The 19,974-nt window shown below is 43.7% G+C and overlaps 2 protein-coding genes across 8 annotated transcripts in view; one reads left to right on the top strand and one right to left on the bottom strand.

Moving 5' to 3' along the window:
- Positions 1–8,080, top strand: part of btaf1 (BTAF1 RNA polymerase II, B-TFIID transcription factor-associated) — a 30,255-nt gene extending 22,175 nt beyond the window's left edge. Inside the window, exons 29-39 of the mRNA XM_062519325.1 lie at positions 86–253; positions 608–685; positions 799–928; positions 2,073–2,214; positions 3,097–3,227; positions 3,793–3,918; positions 4,490–4,642; positions 5,030–5,241; positions 5,754–5,913; positions 6,308–6,478; positions 6,967–8,080. Of these exons, the coding sequence (XP_062375309.1) occupies positions 86–253; positions 608–685; positions 799–928; positions 2,073–2,214; positions 3,097–3,227; positions 3,793–3,918; positions 4,490–4,642; positions 5,030–5,241; positions 5,754–5,913; positions 6,308–6,478; positions 6,967–7,107 (1,612 nt within the window). The 3' untranslated portion in view covers positions 7,108–8,080. The remainder of the gene's footprint in view (positions 1–85; positions 254–607; positions 686–798; positions 929–2,072; positions 2,215–3,096; positions 3,228–3,792; positions 3,919–4,489; positions 4,643–5,029; positions 5,242–5,753; positions 5,914–6,307; positions 6,479–6,966) is intronic.
- Positions 8,081–10,893: 2,813 nt separating this feature from the next.
- Positions 10,894–19,974, bottom strand: part of cpeb3 (cytoplasmic polyadenylation element binding protein 3) — a 39,244-nt gene continuing 30,163 nt past the window's right edge. For all 7 annotated transcript variants that reach the window (XM_062519010.1, XM_062519011.1, XM_062519012.1 and 4 more), the window contains 4 exons: positions 19,554–19,672; positions 19,357–19,471; positions 18,659–18,840; positions 10,894–17,140 (listed from right to left, as the gene is read on the bottom strand). In XM_062519010.1, the coding sequence (XP_062374994.1) occupies positions 16,913–17,140; positions 18,659–18,840; positions 19,357–19,471; positions 19,554–19,672 (644 nt within the window). In that variant the 3' untranslated portion in view covers positions 10,894–16,912. The remainder of the gene's footprint in view (positions 17,141–18,658; positions 18,841–19,356; positions 19,472–19,553; positions 19,673–19,974) is intronic.

The raw sequence follows: 19,974 nt of genomic DNA, 5'->3' as shown, positions 1-19,974 counted from the left end.
CAGTTTTGGTGGTTTGATTCCAGAGAATTGATTGGTGATTGATGTGTGTGTGTGTGTGTGTGTGTGTGTGTGTGTGTGTGTGTAGGGTGCAGGAATATGCCAAGACCAAGGCTGCTGACTGTGCCCCGATGCCATCGCTGGTGGTGTGCCCCCCTACGCTGACTGGCCACTGGGTGGACGAGGTGGGCAAGTTCTGCACTAGAGAGTACCTGAACCCACTGCACTACACTGGACCTCCTACAGAGAGAGCTCGGTCAGTACAAAGCCCCAAACACTCATCCGCCCAGTAGCGCTAACTAAACCACACAGGAGATTTGTGTAGCATTTCATAGCAATGAGTTAGAGTTGGCTTTGTTTGTTTCTTTTGCGAGTTTCCCAGTAGCGAAGTCTGTGCTCTACAGTAGATTGCAACCTTTCAGAGATAAGAGTAAACTCAAGACTGATCATCAGTGTTTATTTTTTAGACGTTGATATGTGTCTTGCTCTGCTTTTACTCACCGTCTGGTAGACTGCGGTTGCGGTTTTGAAATCCGCCTCCTAGGAAATACAGATTGGATCTTCATCTTCTATGGAAGGTTAGATGTGAATGACTGTATGCTCTCTGCAGGTTACAGCATCAGGTGAAGAAGCACAACCTCATAGTAGCTTCGTATGATGTCGTGAGGAATGACATCGATTTTTTTAGGTAACGTCACTGATTTGTTATTTTATTTTGTCCTCAACCTTTTGTTCATAGTTTCAGTTTATGATTTAGCAATTTATTACTAGTATGTTACAGACAGGTGTTCTCTTTTGCAGGAATATAAAATTTAATTATTGTATCCTCGATGAGGGCCATGTTATTAAGAATGGAAAGACCAAGCTTTCCAAGGCCATCAAGCAGATAGCGGCCAACTTCCGTGTCATCCTGTCGGGAACGCCCATCCAGGTGAGAGAACGTTTCCTCCTCTGGAACCTGACTGAGTGAATGGATAAGCAGGAATTTCTTGTCACATTAGCCCTGATTACATGGACACAAAAAATAGCCTCATGTAAACACCTGAATCGATTGAAAAATCGACCTACTGTATGTAAACAGGTACTCTGATTGTTGGGGTACATTTCTTCTTTCTGCGCAGGTGTTCCCTATGTGATAATACTGCATTGAGGCATTCCTTACGAGGGGATTATAACCAGAGTCTAGTGGCTGGTCATATTATTTTTTAAGTCAATTTAATCTGCCTTCAATTATCATTCACAAACTATCTTGATGTGCATCCAATTAATTGCAGCAGTTCTTAATATACAGTGAGTACAGACCACGTGCGTTCACATGTGTGAAATCTCTTGGCCAGTGCCCATCATACTTCAAACTGACCCATCCCTGCAACTCGTTAGATCCCCGCTAATGGAAAGCAACATGTTGCCTCAGCTGTGGGAGATTAATGTTGATTGCGGCGCGTCTGCGCTGAAGGCGGTGGATTTCCTCCGCGGCGCTCCTCGGGCCCTTCTGATGAGTAATTAACGGAGCTGATCCCGCTGAGCTTCGGACCGCCCACGCTCCCTTTGTTCACAGCTCCAGATCGATACGCGTAACTTGCATTAAGCCCCCCAATAATGATTCCCTTTTCCAGTCGGCACGCCAGTGGAGGTCATTGACGTTCTGTGAGCTTCAAAGAAGAAGGGAGTGGGGTGTGTGTGGAGGGGGGGGGAGAGAGTCTGTTGGCATCTTGTCAAACACTTGTTTAGTCATCATGATGTAGATTTTGACACAGCACTGAAATCAGCCCTAGACCAAACCAAACTTTTCCTGGACTGTTCATTGAAGTTGTGAATGAGACATGTTTACTGGATGTTAGAAACCTTAATTCAAAAAATGCCACTTTGATTTCAGACTTGCCATAACATGTCTTTGAAAAAGTCCTTTGAAAATTGTGTGGTTTTAAGTTCCTGTCAATGTTGATGTCTTCCTTGTATGTCGAACATGATCCATTGAAAGCCTACACGGGGTATTTGATTATTTGTATACATTTCAGCAGGATGGTTTTTATCCACTGTTCTCAATTGTTCCTCTTCCCTCCTGGTTCTCATAGAACAACGTTCTGGAGCTTTGGTCGCTCTTCGACTTCCTTATGCCCGGTTTCCTGGGCACAGAGCGCCAGTTTGCGGCCCGCTACGGAAAGCCCATCCTAGCCAGCCGAGACGCTAAAAGCTCGTCTCGGGAGCAGGAGGCAGGTGAGCTCGATAGAGAAATACTTTATGTATCTCCAGGAAAATGTAGCCATCCGTAGCTTATCACACACACACACACACACACACACACACACACACACACACACACACAGCAGCATTTTCAGATTCAGCCTTCAGCCTTCCAGGACGGCAACCTCTCTGAACTGCCATTTGTTTTTCACCCTATATTACCAATATGGCTTCTGTGTGTTGAAGTCATGAAGTAATGATCTTCCTCATTTTGTCAACTTTGTTGTTTATGTTGCATTATTTGTGCAAATAGGACCTAATTTGATGTCCTGTTTGCTTGGCTTGCTGTTAATTTGGTTTTAGTAACACAGCAATTTGTCCAGATTCTGAAGTTCTCAAACTGTATCAAGATGTATTTCTCATTATGTATTAATTAGGCCATTGTAGCTAGACGGACATCAGGTTAGAGTAGCCTAGCATCTCCATATGCATCCTAACACGGTCACTTAATCATAGTGGAGCGAATGTTGATCTTAAAGCAACACTAAACAGTTCTTTGTACCTTAATAATGTTTCCAAAATCATTTCAGCGGTTCGTCAACTCATAAAAGGGTGAACGGCACTTCCGCTTTCACTTCGCGGCCCTCTATCGGCTATAACTGCACTATGTAACTTTACCAGATAGGGTAGCATATTTGTAGTTCCATGAAATGAGACAAGAAACTACAAATTTGACTTGCTTCGATGTTGCATGGTTTTATGAAAGTATGATGCATTGCAACATACTGTACCTTGTCTGTGGACATCGTTATTTGCTGGATAAACAAATAGCGTGCATGTGACTGTGTAAAAGTGCTTTAGTGTGTGGCTCTAAGGGGTGTATGGATGGAGCTGACCACTCTGCTCTGTCTCCAGGGGTGCTGGCCATGGAGGCTCTGCATCGGCAGGTGCTGCCCTTCCTCCTGAGGAGGATGAAGGAGGACGTGCTGCAAGACCTCCCGCCCAAGATCATCCAGGACTACTACTGCAATCTCAGCCCCCTACAGGTACCACGCACAGTCCCAGTGTACTGTATGCTCACTCCTAGGTAGAGCTGTGGGGGGGTTTTGTCATGCTGCGTTGTGGGTGGAAAATGTGTACTATTGTGTTATGGTCACATGTAGCATGCAGAGTTTGTTCTACATTTGTGGACTGAGGGGGTGGAACCCCCCCCCCCCCCCCTTGTGGGAGAAGAGATGACTGTAATCAGATGCATCTGCTGGTGGGTGTAGGGGTTGGATGAAGCCTCTCCAGTTGGAAGTCAGCCTCCATCATTTTCAGGGTGGAACTCTTGATAAATGTGCTGTTCTAGAAGAGGTCTCATGATCCCATGCTGGAGTATTAACCTTCAGAGCCTGGACCTGATTAGACAGAATGTTAATGGGAACTTAGCTTTTTTTTTTTTTTTTTTTTTTGTCAGTAAGGGACTTTTAAGAGTTCACCAAGTGTCTTTCATTACTAAACAAAAACAAAGTAGGAGTTTCCCGTAACTCTGTTTGACAAGACTGTGCCGGTCGCTGACTCATGCTCTCTCTCTCTCGCTCTCTCTCTCTCGCTCTCTGCCGTGTCCAGATCCAGCTGTACGAGGACTTTGCCAAGTCCAGAGCCAAGGTGAGCGTGGACGACACCATCTCCACCGGCTCGGTGCACGAGGAGGAGGAGAAGCCCAAGCTGAAGGCCACGGGACACGTCTTCCAGGTAGGTCCACCTCATACGCTGACGTGGCGTCTCGCACGTTGAAAGGGGACAGTGTCGCTAGTGTTGAAGCCCCATTTTAAGAAACCCAGATAGGTTGAACCTTGTCACTGAAGGAGTCATGATGATTCCTCGCTTCGACTCCAGCTGACAGTGTTATCAGAGGCCTGCCTTCTGGTGTTGTGTTGAATTGTGGAATTGCATGAGGTAGTCGTGGCCACTAAGGGAGGGAACTAAGAATGCTGGGAATTAAAAAAGTGTTACTGCTGCCAGCAATGCTCTTGCTCTAATATACATTTCACCCTAAAGAGAGATGGAAAAGTCACCATTTGATTCATATTTTGAAGGGAAGAGCACTGTGCCAGATTTAGTGTCTCCACTCAAGATTCCTGCGTCCTGTTACTCTGTGATGAGATGATGTCTGGCTTGCCCTTTTAGTCGGCGAGTTTAACATGGAGTGACCCTTGTAATTGTGTGTATGTGAAAGCCAGTGGACCTCACTCATATGCTCTGTGTGTGTGTGTGTGTGTGTGTGTGTGTGTGTGTGTGTGTGTGTGTCTCCGTGTGATGGCAGGCGCTGCAGTACCTGCGTAAGCTGTGCAACCACCCGGCGCTGGTCCTGACGCCGCAGCACCCCGAGCACAAGCGCATCAGCGAGCAGCTGGCCTTCCAGAGCTCCAGCCTCCGCGACATCCAGCACGCGCCCAAGCTCTCCGCCCTCAAACAGGTCCGACGCCGCCCCGCTCTGAGCACCCCGGGCTCCTGGCCCACTACACCCTCCTCCCCCATGCTGACGCGTTGTGTTCTCTCTCTTCAGTCTCTTGTCATTCTCTCCTATCTCCACTTGATCTCATTCACCCTCACACTCGCATGCCTTTCCATACATTGTTGATCTGCGGTGATAATGTTGATGTCTTCACTGCTAATGTCTGTACCATGCAGCAAGGTCATTTACAGGTTATTTTTCACTCTCTCACTCCCCCTCTCCCCTCTCTCACTCCCTCTCCCCTTCTCCCCTCTCTCCCTCTCTCCCTCCCTTCCTCTCTCCCTCCTCTCTCTCTCCCTCTCTCCCCCTCTCCCTCTCTCCCTCTCTCTCTGTGGTGTCCCCCTGCAGCTGCTGGTGGACTGTGGTCTGGGTGGAGCGGGTGGAGCGGAGGGGGCCACGGAGGCGGTGGTGGCGCAGCACCGCGTGCTCATCTTCTGCCAGCTCAAGAGCATGCTGGACATCGTGGAGCAGGACCTGCTCAAGCCGCAGCTGCCCAACGTCACCTACATGCGGCTGGACGGCAGCGTGCCCGCCGGGCAGCGCCACTCCATCGTCTCCAGGTAACGGGCCACGCCCCAGTCTCTGGGCATTTCCACGCTCCAGTGGTTTCATACAGACGGATGGAAGACCTCATATGTGAACATACTGTAGGCCCCTTCATGTTCATGACTCTCTTATTCATAGTACAGTGGGGGGGGGAAACAAATAAACAGGTTAAGTTGAAGTGCTGCATGGACGGAGACACACACACACACACTCACACACACACACACACACTCTGGCGAAGCCTGCATTGATGTAGATTCTTTCAGACACTTTAATGGATGCCTTTATATCCCTTGCTTTGACATGAGCCTCCATCTGAGCTCTAAAACGAGCACCAGGGCCACAGTGGGGCCAGTGTTTCCACTCTCCCAGAGACGTGTCCTGGTGACGGATTGCTCACGCCACTCGTTGCCCCTCACACCCACTCACACCCACTCACACCCACTCACACCCACACACCCACACACACACACACACACACACACACACACACGTACTCATCCACTCTCCTCGTCTTGTTCCTCAGGTTCAACAACGATCCGTCCATAGACGTGCTGCTGCTCACCACTCACGTGGGCGGCCTGGGGTTGAACTTGACCGGCGCCGACACGGTGGTGTTTGTGGAGCACGACTGGAACCCCATGAGGGACCTGCAGGCCATGGACCGCGCCCACAGGATAGGACAGGTACGGCAACCCGGCAGGGACAAGCTAGGAGGGGGCCCTCTGTGACGCGTATTAATACCGACTCAAACGAGACAAGCTCTCAGAGGGTGCAAACCTCCGCCAAGCGAAAACATAACCGCCTCCTGGATCCAGACGGTGATACGGATCACTCTCAAATTTAATAGTTTTTTCCTTGGGTCATTTCAGGCTTTCCCTGAAAATTTTATCGATATCTATCCATAACTTTTTGAGTTATCTTGCGAGCAAACAGACAGACAGACATACAAACAAACCCCAATGAAAACATAACCTCCTTGACGGAGGTAAAAACTAGACTTGGTGTTTCAAATGTTGAAAATGTTTAAAATGGTGATTAACTAACTAACTAACTGGGTGGATGCGATTGTCGCCGCAGAAACGCGTGGTGAACGTGTACCGGCTGATAACGAGAGGCACGCTGGAGGAGAAGATCATGGGCCTGCAGAAGTTCAAGATGAGCATCGCCAACACGGTCATCAGCCAGGAGAACGCCAGTCTCCAGAGCATGGGCACGGACCAGCTCCTCAACCTCTTCACGCTCGACAAGGTCAGTCCACACACTCGGGGCCACACAAGGCTGGTCACTCAAGCTACATGCTGATGTCCACAAGACAACACCACACCCCCAGAACAGAATTTACATGCGTCATTATGTAGCATGTACTACACACACATGAATGCGTTTATGGATGCATGTTTTTATGTGTTTACACTCGTGCACTATTGAAAATGTATCTCCACGTTGTGATGTACATTACATTTACTATTCTGAATTCAGTGATATGGGTCATTTTCCTACATACTCTCCCCTCGCATGCATTCCCAGTGATGTACGTGCCCATTTAGGGATTCTTCTAAGTGATAAATAATTGATCAGCCTTCGTTGGCTCCCACCCACTTTCAACTCGTACATCAACCCTCTAATCTGCCCACTCATACACCCACACCATGGCTAACTGGCTAACGGCTCCGTGTGTTTTGTCTCTCTCTCTGTGTCTGTGTCTGTGTCTGTGTATCTGTGTGGATGACGAGAAGGCCGAGAGGAGCGAGCCGTCGGGTTCCAGCTCGGAGAAGGCGTCCATGAAGGCCGTGCTGGACGGCCTGGGAGACCTGTGGGACCAGCAGCAGTACGACACCGAGTACAACCTGGACAGCTTCATGCACTCGCTTCAGTAGCCTCCACCTCCACTGCGGACAGTGTTACAACCTTACCCCTTACCCTCCCACAGTCAATATGGCTTCATATACTCCCCTGGGTACGAATTTGTGTGTGTGTGTGTGTGTGTGTGTGTGTGCGCGCATGTGGGCGTGCACGCATGTTTGTATGTGTGGAACAATTTAAGATGTAGGGTTCAAACACACCCTTCCTCCCTCTCTCCACCCTTCCTTCCCTACCTCTCCAAACAGTTCTGGAAATTCGCACACAAACAAACACACACACACACACACACACACACCCACTCCTCCACAGACTGGGTGGAGGGAGCATGAGTAGGTTTTCTAAATTAGGAAAGAATTGCCTTGAATCACTGACTTCCAGTCCACAGAGAAGGCACACAGTAGCCTGATAGGCCCCCTTTTTGGGCTCTAGATTTGGGTGTAACGCGCTTGATTAAGTTGGGCATTGGACATGTGTGTACTGTGTACTGAAGGCACGTTAATGGAGTGGACTGGAAGGAGGGGGGAAGTGGAGACACCTGGCTAAAAAAAAATGACCTCGAGACCACAAGGTGGCGCCCTCCCAGCAGAGTCTCTACGCAGTCCCCCTTACAGGACTGGTCACTTACCCACCTTTGGGTCACTGTTGTGTTTTTTTTCTTCTTTTTTTTTTTTTTTTTTAATTGCTGCTCTGTGTGCTCCGATGAAAGACTTTATGCCCAGACATCCACTGCATGGCTGCAAAGGGACGACTTCTCGCCCGGTCGCCAGCCTCCTGTACAATTGCACTGCGGAGGGCTTCCAGGACACGGCCCCAACCCCCCCCCCCCCCTCAACGACTCCTCCACCCTCACCACCTTCATCACCAGACTTTTGTAAAATGAAGTGACTAAAGACGACAACAGAATCTAAATCTACAGACGGACTTGTACATATTTCTTTAATTTGCCTTTGTAAAAGCTGATAGAATGGTAATAAATTCTACTGAGCTGTGATGCCTCCCGTTTAATTGGTGACAGAGAGAGGTGGATGAATGCTGTGCTCTCGGAGTCTTATCAGACATTCATATATTCTTTCAGACAGTCAATTAACCGTTTTTCTTGCAGGAAGACAAAAACACCCAACGGTACTGTATTTGTTTTTACCAAATAATGAACTTCTCAATGACATTTTATACCTAGAGTTTGACGTACATTTAAAGACGTTTTCTAGAGGATCTGTATTCTGTTCATTATACCCATGACTGATGATACCAAAGCCATTGGGGACAGTATGTTCTCATTTACATATATCCTGTGGAACTACAGTTCTCCTTCAATATCCTCTATGGTCACGCATTGCTCTTTATGTGCCACCATATTGAAGGGCAGAGGGATTGCCCTCCCTAGACAGCAGCACTTGTGTTTTTCATGAATTCAGGCCCTCGTGGCATAACATAAGCACATAATGAAAGACATCGTTCTTAGATCTGTGGCCTTTTAGTGAGCAGCAGATGTGACCTTTTCTTAGCCCCGAGGTGACCTACGCTTAGCGCCTCCATATCTTCCACAGAGGCAGTCTGCATGCTGCTCAGGAGGACATTACTTCCCCTTTAAGCAGTTTCCCCCCACTTGCTAGCGTTCCCAACCTAGCTCTGTTGAGGCCGCTGCTGCTGCTGTTACCGCCTTGGATCATCCCTTCTGTCTCCTGTAATGGGATGATCCAAATGTTAAGTTGTATTTGGAGATTCTTAAAATAGCATGCCTATCGGTAGAATAGAGAGAGAGAGTGTAAACCTTTCTGTACTGATGAGAGGATTTTCAGATTTTCTAATATGGTATTCAGTCATGTGGTGCAGCTTGAATATGTGGCACTAAGGTGAATGAGGCCAGGGCTGGTGCAGTGTACGGGTCATATATTTAGCACATGTCTCTGTTTTTAATGGCATTGACTGCAGAGGCTGTATATTTGAGTGCACCAGTTTAAAGCATCAGATTTTAGGCAGGCCCTGCCTTTCGGGGCAGTTGTCTGACCGTACTCCTGGCTGCTAAAAGCACAGAGCCGCATCTGTCAGAGAAATTATTTCTGGAAGTGGCTTTTTTCCCCCCTTGTGTGAGTGTCCTCATCTGTCTCTCACCATCATCACGATGAGCCCTGGAAAAGTGAATAATTGAGCCACTTGGTGAATGAATGTCAGTGCCTGATGTCCTGTTTTACTGTTGTAGACTCCTTCAATGAAGTCATGCTCTGTTTAGGACGGTGGTGAGCGGCATCCGTATCATGTGAATATACATTGAGCAACATCACTTGTATATGCATGACATTATGCTACTGCACATCTTTAAGTGTGTGTTCTAAGCTCGATTACACTAAGCCTGTACATTTGTTCTTAAAGGCATTGTGTAATGTGCAACCTAGGTTTTGCATCCAGCCATGAAGCAGTCAAGTTTACAGGGATAGATAATAGAAGCGGAGAAGACTGAAAGCCTGGGTAAGCAGCTGAGTCAAGTGTTTTGGATGTGGTTTGAAAACAAGGTAAGCAAGAGGAGAAATGTCCTCTGTTCAAAATGTACAGTTTGTGCCTTTGTCCTCATCTTGGAACTGCAGAGCTGTGGTTCCAAGGTTACTCTTAATGTGTCGCTCAGTGCAGGTACATACAACCCTCGTCAGCGTATATCAGCCTCTACCATTGACTCAAATCTTTCATCAAGGGAAGCCTGCAACTGAACATACAGTGAGGAGCACATGTATTTGATACCATGCTAAAACAGGAATATAAAATCATCATTTGACAATTGATCTTAATGCCTTAATTTAAAAAATGAGTAAAAATCAAACCGCCAAGGACACCAATTTTCTTTGTGATTGAAGAATGTATCGTAAATAGATAAATGTTTTCCTTAAATGCTAGGGGAAGGAAGTATTTGACCCCCTATGTAACCCTATGGGAATTTAACACATAGGGTTAACATAGGGGCAGGCAGATTTTTATTTTTAAAGACCAGCTATTTCATGGATCTAGGATATTATGCATCCCGATAAATTTCCCTTGGCCTTTGGAATTAAAATAGCCCCACATCATCACATACCCTTGACCATAGCTAGAGATTGGCATGGTGCTTTTTCCAGTAGGCCTATTAGCCTGTTTGATTTGCATTGAGCTCAATGAGCATCAAACAGGCTAATAGGCCTACTGCAAAAAGCACCATGCCAATCTCTCGCTATGGTGAAAGGTATGTAATGACGTGGGGCTATTTTAATTCCAACGGCCAAGGGAACTTTATCAGGATGCATAATAACCTGAATCCATGAAATAGCTGGCCTTAAAAAATAAAAATCTGCCTGCCCCAATGTTAACCCTATGTGTTAAATTCCCATAGGGTTACATTGGGGGTCAAATACTTCCTTCCCCCTAGCATTTAGGAAGAACATTTATTTATTTACGAAACATTCTTCATTCACAAAGAAAATTGGGGTAGTTAGCGGTTTTATTTTTACTCAATTTTTGAATTAAGACATTAAGATCAATTGTCAAATGATGATTTTATATTCCTCTTTTTAGTCAACTTTAGCATGGTATCAAATACATGTTCTCCTCACTGTATCTGAAATTGGGAAGCCTGTGTAGGTTCTGTGGAAGAAGACTGTTTTTTCTTGGTCGGAGAGGTTAACCTAAGAGAACTAAATGGGGTCAGGTAATAGAAACATGAGTGAGTGCTTTGCAAGAGAGAGGAGTTATTAATTTGGCAATAGTTAAACTACCAGGTCACAGGCAGAAGTGAAGGAAACCCAACCATGCAAAAGAAGACGAAACGTTTCACTGCGTCATACAACTACATTTAATAAGATTTTGCTTATTAGTACAGAAAAGGGAGGGGGGAACTCATGAAGGTGGGAACTACAAACTTTGAAGCAAGTAGAAAGCATTAGCAGCATTGCACTCCATGTTTTTGTTTTTTGTTTTTTTTCTTCTATCACAGTTTTACTGCAACTTCAGACAAGCATAGGTCCAGGTCAACAATCTCAAAGCCGTGTCAAGATAGAACCAGTAATGTCACTTAAATTAAAAAGATAAATTAGAAAAAGAAAATACATCTTAAAAAAGGTACATTTAGAAGTAGTGGTTAGTTTAAGAACACAGCTAGAAGGTAGCAGTTTGTCAACCTTTTAGATTTTCTTTTTTTTTTTCTGAAATCACAACATGATTGAGCGGGCTATAGGCTGCCCAGAGAGAACGTCCATGGAACAGAAGTGTATACATACTACCCAAATATAGTGTTACATGAAATATATAGACATTTATAGAGAAAATGAGATGGCCACCTTCACCAAACACATGGCTTTTTTGTTGGTTTTCTTCGCATTTTTCCCTTTTTTCTTGATTTTTTTTTTTTCCTTTTATGCCCCCCACCAAACTTTTGTGACACCTTCAGTCATTCAGTTATCACTTGTTAGGGTATAAAATGGTTGCAAAAAATGGATTCATAAAACAAATGAATAAATATAGATCAATACTTGGTGGTACAACAGTAATACTGGCCCTTAAGCAAGGGGTGGTGGGGACCATGATGTTAGTACTAGATGTGGGTTAGTGAAGGACCTCCTGTCCAAATGTCCAAGGGGGAAAGCTAGATAGGACGTTGTCCAATGACTCAGGGAGGCCTCATGAGAAGGAGATGCCAAAACCTCTCTGGGACCTTCAAGTGAAAGCTGAGATTCTATCAATTTCTATCATAACTACTGGCAGTCTTCTCCCAGCAGCTTAAAAAAAGAAAGCACAGCAGCCAGGAGTACTGTAAATGTCCAATATATTGCATGGTGTGAGTTTGAGACATATTTTGGTGGTTGAGCAGGAATTCCATAGTCATGGAATGGCTATGCTGTACAACACTGTCTTAAGATACACCAATTTACTGTCTGTGAGTAGCCCTAATACATTCAAGCTAAGTTACAATCACACTAGCCTTCAAGGCTGGAACGCCAGAGGGCAGCTTCAGATTAAACAAGAGAAAATGTGAATATATGGGGTCAGAGAAAATTCCAGAAATTGTTTTGACATCTCCTAAGGGCCGCAATAAGAAGTTTAGTTTTTTTTTTTGTTGGTGGTTGTACTTAACTAAGTTGGGTGGCACGGACAGCAGAAGAGGCAGCAGCAGTGGATTGATCAGTATTGTTGTCTGCCTTGCACATGATCAAAATATTTTGAATGTCTGCTGCATTCTGCTTATGTCTTTTATTGCCCATTCATTCATTACAAAGCCAAATCATGTACATTACGAACCATCATTGTGTTCTGTGGTTTTCAAGTGTTTTTTTTGTAGTTAAGATCATTTTCACACTAATGTCAGCAATATCAGCAAGGTAACACATAAAGCTTTGCATTTCAAAAATCTAGACACTTTAGTAACAATATTATAAAGGTTTTCAGCTTCAAAAAATAAAATGAACAAAGAAAAAATAAACCTTTTTAAGAATTATCATAAAATTAATTTATTCCAAGTAAAAATACAAAATAATATTAATGACATTGACCAGATATGAAAGTCTCCCCCAGAAATAGCTATATTAATGGTTGAGAAATAAGTCTGTAAAGAAAATACGAAATAAAAATGAAAAATATGTAAATATGTTTTAATTATTTTCTTTTTTGCAAAAATCTCTAAAAATAATGAAAAATTTCTCAGTACAAAGGCTACATTACTACTGGAAGGTACTAGCATGTAGAGTAGGTAAATACACAGTAGAAAATGATTTTAGTGAATCACAATGCTTGCAATGAAAATAAATTTGCAATAAAGATTTACGCCTCTTTTTCTTTTTTTATCTTCTTTTTTACAAACAGTACAAACAGTATTGCACATTACAACAAAGAAGGTTCTTAGCCTTAAAAAAATGGGTCTAATTCAAGTCTTGCGTGAACGGAAGGCCACCACTCCTTTGATGCACCTTGGGGGCTTTCGATCAAGTTACAGTTTAAACACTTTTGTATCTTTTGTAGTTTTATAAAATAACATTCTTTTCTCGCTCCCTCCACCTTTCATCAAAGAACCCCTCTCTCGTGCTCTCTCTCAAAGGTCTCTGTCTTTATTAGTGATTTCAGCTTACTAAATCTGGGTTTATGCTTTTACAAAATCAACCAAACAAGTGAAAGAAAAAACGAACAAACAAAAGGGAGCACAATAGTTTTAAAAATAATAATAAAAAATAATTTCTTAAAAAAAAAGAACAGAAGATCTCTTTCACAATTCTGGTCAGAGTAGTAAATGATTGATTATAAATATACAAAATAAGGGAACATCTTTTCAGTTGCCTATCTTCAGCACCTGATGGACTATGTCTTTTCTTTTCTTGGGTTCGAATAGGCAGGGACTGCTTCTCTACTTGTATCACCATGTTAGGTGATTACTCCAGTGAGGGGACTGGTTCTCCTTTAGCTCGATAATAAGGTAGACTCTGTACTTCAGCTAACTACGTCATTATATTAAAGTTATAAAGCTCTAACTCCTTCAGTATATATATTTTTTCTATTTTCTCCAAAAATAAAATTAAAAATAAAAGCAAATAAGCATGACAAAAATAAAATTAACCATCTGTTAAATCATTTTTCTTGCAGAATTAAATTAATATATACTTTTTTATCTGAATAAACTTACTTAGAAAATATCAATTTCTCTCCTATTATATTTCAAAATTGAGGTATTGCAAAAGATCATGTCAGTCAGAAAGCACACGTATCGCTTTTATTCTTTTTCTCTCTCTCGTTCTCTCTCTTAAAAAAAATATAACTGACTGTCCAAAACTGTCCAGATAGAAAGAGTAGTGCATAACAAAGGTGTTTCATCGAGGATGAACCAACATAGAAAACCCATCTGGGTGGAGAAAGAAAGATCACAAAAACACCCAGAATTCACTTTCATAGGGATAATTATTACTCATGGTTAGCCTCTTTAAAGTTTTTTTCCTCATTAAACAAAAAAAAAGGGAAAAAAAAGTTTTCTTTATATAAGATTCCTGAAACCAAAATGAATATAAACGCTCACCCTAAGCCTGACAGCCTGTGACCAAAAGCAAAAAGACTGCAGGGGTTTAGCGGTTAACCAGGAGTTCACAACGCTAAGAGAGGATGGAACGGGACTCACATTCTGCATCTTCTGCAGCGGTGGGAGTAACAGCCCTGGGTATTGTCCTCAGATCAGCTTAGAAAAAAAGTTTTTTAAAAAAAACAACAAAAAACTCCTAATCACACCCTCCACACAATTCGACCAATCCCCTTCTCAGCAACCAGAACTGCGCTTCTCAGCCACTGCATCCTGTAACTACCAACGTGGTCAACCCTAGACCCCCAAATATATTCAGCCTTTTGCCTAATGAACGATAAAATTTATCAAATTAAAAAATTCTACCATTCTAGCAGGTCGTTATTCTATACTTCAAGCTTTGCAGGAAAGAATCTGGATATAAATGCACACAATGCTCTGGCAATGTTGTAGCAATGCCATTGCCACGGTGTTAACACATTATGTGCAGGCTGAGAGAGCTCGTAATCTTAACCACCCACTTTCATCTCCACAGTCTCTTTTTCTTCTTTAGAGCCAGTGTTCTTTAAAACAAAACAAAAAATTAAAAAATTAAATCCTCTGTTTTTCCCTCCCAAAATGCATCTGCTTGCATCTGCTAGGCAAGTCATCAAACAAGTGGCCCAACACAGTATCAGCCTGTTGTGGTAGTGTGTTGGTGGTTTCAATGTTAGACAAGTAAGCTCTTTGGTTGTTTTTTTTTTCTTTCTCGGGGGGGAGGGGGGGGGGCAATGATCACATATTGTGTTAATGGAGGAAGGAGACTGATACGCCATAGTTTTCAGTCAATCTCACCTCCTGTATTGTGTGTGTGTGTGTGTGTGTGTGTGTGTGTGTGTGTGTGTTTGTGTGTCCGTGTGTGGAACTATTAGAAAAGTACTGGAAAAGTGTGCATGTTTACTAAAGTGTGTGCACAGGTCTCTTGTTTGAGTAAAGGAGAACTAACTACTAGGGAGAGACGTGTTTGAGAGTGTTTGTGTGGTGTAAGTGTGTACGTGCATAAGCTTGGACATACAGTATGTTTACATACACTGGTTATGAAGTTTCACAGGACTTCTATGTCGGACATCAAAAACAGTTAAAGCGAATCACAGTTCTAGGCATACTCAGACCTAACTACATACTGTATAAAAAATTGCACAATTATATTAACAATCACTGCAAAAAGTACTTCACCTATCATAGACAGTTGTTTTGAAAGTATATCCTACATCTAATTTTTTTATTTTCGTAGCTGTAATTATTGATTAATCAGGTTTCATCATGCTCACCAAACAGCCAGCGAGCCAATATCAAAAGGGGTTTACTGAAGGGTCATATTATAATTTTCATACCTTTTTTAAGCATTTCAACTAACTTCCCCCTGTCGTGTCCAGTTCCGTGCTCAAAAAAAAAGAAAAGTCTTAATGTCTATATCTGGTGTTGTGCAAAAGAAGTTGGCCGCGCTGAATAGTAGACATGATACTGAAAACTCTATTGCATGCAGCAACCTGATTGAGATAAACATGCAGTTAGGGGCGATGTCACTCTCCACCCCCAACCCTGGGCCCAAGTGATTCAGAGGGGGGACTGCATCCCACCCCCTCTCATGCCAGCATCTCGTCTGTTTAAAATTTAAAAAAATAAAAATAAAAATAAAAAAAATAATCAAGTGTCTTCACTGGGACTATATTCAACACCCTAGGCCTGAATAGAGTACTAATGTGTCGGCCTCACATCATGGATTTAGCAGCAAAAGCTATTGCAGCATTACATTTACAGAACACTTAAAATTAATATCTTGTTAAAAAAAATCAAACAAACAAAAAAAACAAAACAAAGGGCAAAGACACAATTTAAAACAAAGAGGGGGAAGGGAGGAAAAGTATCTGATTGCCTGTATGAGGTATTGACATTTCCAAAAAAAAAAAAAATGGAGGTCCAATATAAGGTTTGTTATTCTAATTAGGGTATTTTGAACCATACTACTGAGTATCGGATAGCTGTCAATTTTCGCTACATTTTTGCCACCTACCTATGTTTTTTTTTTTTCTTACATATTAGTTTGCTTATACCTTTGGTCATTTTTAATAGGGGCAATCTTCTACATTTTCTGAAAATAAGTGCATGCTCTTTTCACACAAAAATTAATTATCTCTACATGAATAGATAGATAGAAAAACAAAAAATATAAGATTTTATAAATATTCATATGTGTAATTTCACTCATGTCTTCGCTTGAAAGTGGGTCACAACAACCCCAGACCTACCCAGCGGGACGGGGGACGGGGAGACGGGGACGGGGGGAGGGGGTAAATGTTGAAAAGAATAAGGATGGTGAACCGGGTCTGAAGATTTGACTAATATGAGTGTGGTCTGTTTGGGTTGACATGCAAAAGTGCAATTTCTGAGCGGTCACTAGTCTTATTTTTCTTAATCATCCGCTTAGTATATCTTTTTTTTATCTATTACAAACCAAACACTGGACAAAATGTTAAGAGCATTGAAACTGCATTATTTCTTTAAAAAAAAATGGAACCAAAACAAACGAAAAAAAAAAGTTAAGGGATTTTAAAAAGACCCATGTATTCGTGGTTGTTGATTTGGTGGTTATGATGGAGGATGTTGGTAGAGGCGAATAGGGTGCTGAGCGAGTGGGTCAATGGGTTGGACACTGGAGGGCACAGGAGTGGGGGTGGTTTGCAGGGGTGGGTGGGATGATGGGGCATCTAGCTGGGCTCCGGGGTAATGGGGGGGCAGGTCTGTCTTTAACGACCCCCCCCCACCCATCAGCTCCAGCGGAAGGACACGTGGCGAGGCCGGTCGCCCCCTTCCTTGACCAGGGGCTTGTGGAACTCACGGCCGGCGCGCGAGTGGATGCTCGCCCAGCAGTACTCGCAGTAGTACTGGAGGCAAGTGACGTTGGCACAGAAGAAGGGGGCAAACTTGCCTCCGCAGCGCGCCCCCTGGCACTCGTCACACATCTGGTCGTCCAGGACGTAGGGCTTCACCTCCACCTGTGGGGGCAGGGCGAGTGAAAGGTTACTCAAGAAGACGATATAGGTGGAAGTTCTCGAAAATTCAGATCATAATGTGTTTAGAATACTTTAGATTTTATTGACCACTAAAATTGGGGTAGATTTGAAGATGTGAACTGTGAAACAACTGACATGGACTTCCGCAGGCTCTAACAAACTTAGTGCAGAACTACGGTTACAGTGCCCTATATTATATGTGAACATAAATTATTTCTTTATGATCCATTGTTTTTTTATTTTTTACTCAGAGAAATTTCCCCTTTCAGGTTGGACTTTCCTTGTTGTTTTCATTGTGAGATTAAGATAAACCTCTGAAACATTGTTCTTGTTTTTACTAAACTTTACTAGGAGCGCCAACAAATGTGAAGGGTGCTGTGGCTAAAGCATGTTGTGTCCAGACCAAGTCTTTGACCAACAGGTCCAAAATAACACTCCATTCAAATCTTTAAATATGTTCAAAAATTATAATTCCAACCTCACATAATGTCCCAATTAAGCAGATATGTAAAAATGGTCACCGTCTCCTTCATGGGTAAATGTCATACGCAGCTGGCCAAATGTAATTAAGCTTTGCTTGACAGACAAAATTATAGTTCACAGGAGGAACCAGGGAGACACTGCTGCACAAAGGGCCAAAAAGAGCAGACTGGGACTGCAGGCCAAAATCATTACAAGAGGGGGGGGGGGATGGAAAAAAGGCCAGGAGTGGTGACAGGGCTAAACTGGAAAACAGCGCTATCTGTGTGTCCTGACTGAAGCAAGTTGGCTTGTTCGGTGAAAACTTGAACAAAACTTGGGAGCTAACTATACAACCCCCCACCCTGCGCGCAAAAAAAGACATCGTCTAGAAAAACTGGATATGACCCATAGGTCACTGCATGCACAGTCACCCACACAGACGCACAAACACACTCACACACACATACACACACAGTAAGGCTGGACTCACAGGGGCCAAGATGAACAATAGAGGCTCTTGGCCCGGCGGGATGGTTCTGATGACAGACCCAGCAGCCTTCGCTGACTTGGTCGTCTTTCAGCTTCACGCAATGGGGATAACACACTGAAAATAGCCGGCTAACTTGAATGGGGATCCAGTGAGCAAAAGGCAGAGACCTATAATTAGCTAACTAGCGTCTGCTAACTTCAAATGGCTGTCAGCTCTCCAGAGAGCAATGGTTTCCCTGGTGGCAGTGACCATGGCGCAGGGTTTCCATACATATTGTTAGCTGCAATGATTGGCCTCTGGACCGCCACCAAGCGATTACTGCCAAGGCACATCTTGAAAGTACATGTATGCAGAGACTCCACATAGCACTTAACTGTATCTAGCTGCCTGCCTACTAGTTGTCAGCGTGCTATTTCCTCATACTAGTATGTGCATAGGGCCATCATGTTTTTGGTAAATATATATATAAAAGATAAACATTTTTAAAAAAGGACCGATTCATGTTGTAACACTGCAAATGATTTGGCTTTGCTTTTGAGAGCACTCACCCGCTTGTCAATGTCATTGTGCTGCAGCTGGACGAATCGGGCGCTGATTGCAGCAATGTAGCTCTGCTGATTGGAGAAGGCCACACGGCCCGCCCCTTTGGGGTACTTCAGCTCCGGGTCAGTGTCAATACCAGCGTAACACACGCCTCCATACAGCCTATCCATGATCATAGCCAATTCCACTGGGGGACACAAACAAACAGATGTAATGGCACGTATGCGCATATGCCTGCAATGTCCATTTTAAAATTACTCAAGCAATGGAAAACTCTGAATTCTAAAACTGTTTTGCCAGGTTGAACCTGTGTGAGATTAAGGCGGGGATCACAATGACCAGCGGCAAGCAGATATCGTATTGTTCGCTATAGTTAGCACTATAGGCAGCAAAACAATCTGCGCTAGTGTTGAATATTCTGAGCATTCAACTTGGCTCAACTTCCCAAATGTAATGTGAGGCGCATCAATTGTCAGGTTAGGCAACAGAATGTAGAAGGCTGTCTAACTTAAGAACAAGACAGAACTTATTTTAAATTATTAAACGCTTTGAACGTCGTGTTACACTTTACTGTTGCCACTTAATGACTTCAAATATGATCCCCACCTTAATCCCTGAACCTCTAATTAAAAGCCCCGTATTGGGGTCTCCCAAACCACTCTCTCTGCCCAAAGGTGGCCCCATCCTTTCTCCAAACCCCCACCTGCACGAAGAGGTCGTGGGACCCCGCCAACAAAAATGGTTTTCCGAGGGTCAAGTGGCTGTGATCCGTCCATCACATAGTCACTGTCGCTCAGGTTCCAGGGGCGGATTTGGACCTGGGAGATGGGAGAGCTTCAGTGCCATTGCTCAGACAGCAAAAACACACGGCTGTGAAAAAATACACTTGTTTTTCCTCACCGGTTTGTCTTTGATAGTGGGACTGGAGACACACAGGTAGAGCTTCTGGTCCTCCTCAATGCAGGCATCGATGAGGGCCTGAACTGAAGACTCCTCCTGGAAGAGCAGGAAGGCATAACCTGGAAAAGCAGACAGGAAGGGAATATACATATTAAAAAAGGTGACATGCCATTTATCTAATCTCTTGCTTTGCATTTGGAATTCCTTCCGCATTCAACCGCTATTAGCGAGGGTGTATAAAACAGTACATCAGATAGGGAGGCATTATACCTTTGCTTAGGAGCACAAAAGGAACCCACACTGACAGTGTAATAAATTAACTTGGTGTGGATTTCAGCCATGCACAACAGCTGGGCCACACCCTGTCAATGGTGAGATGGCATCACCGGTCATAGTCTTTTAGGTCACAAGATCACTTCTC

This window comes from Sardina pilchardus, chromosome 18 (assembly GCF_963854185.1).
Source record: "Sardina pilchardus chromosome 18, fSarPil1.1, whole genome shotgun sequence".
In the NCBI taxonomy this organism is placed as follows: domain Eukaryota; kingdom Metazoa; phylum Chordata; class Actinopteri; order Clupeiformes; family Clupeidae; genus Sardina; species Sardina pilchardus.
The sequence above is the reverse complement of the archived record's forward strand: the minus strand, read 5'-3'. Positions and strand labels throughout refer to the sequence as shown.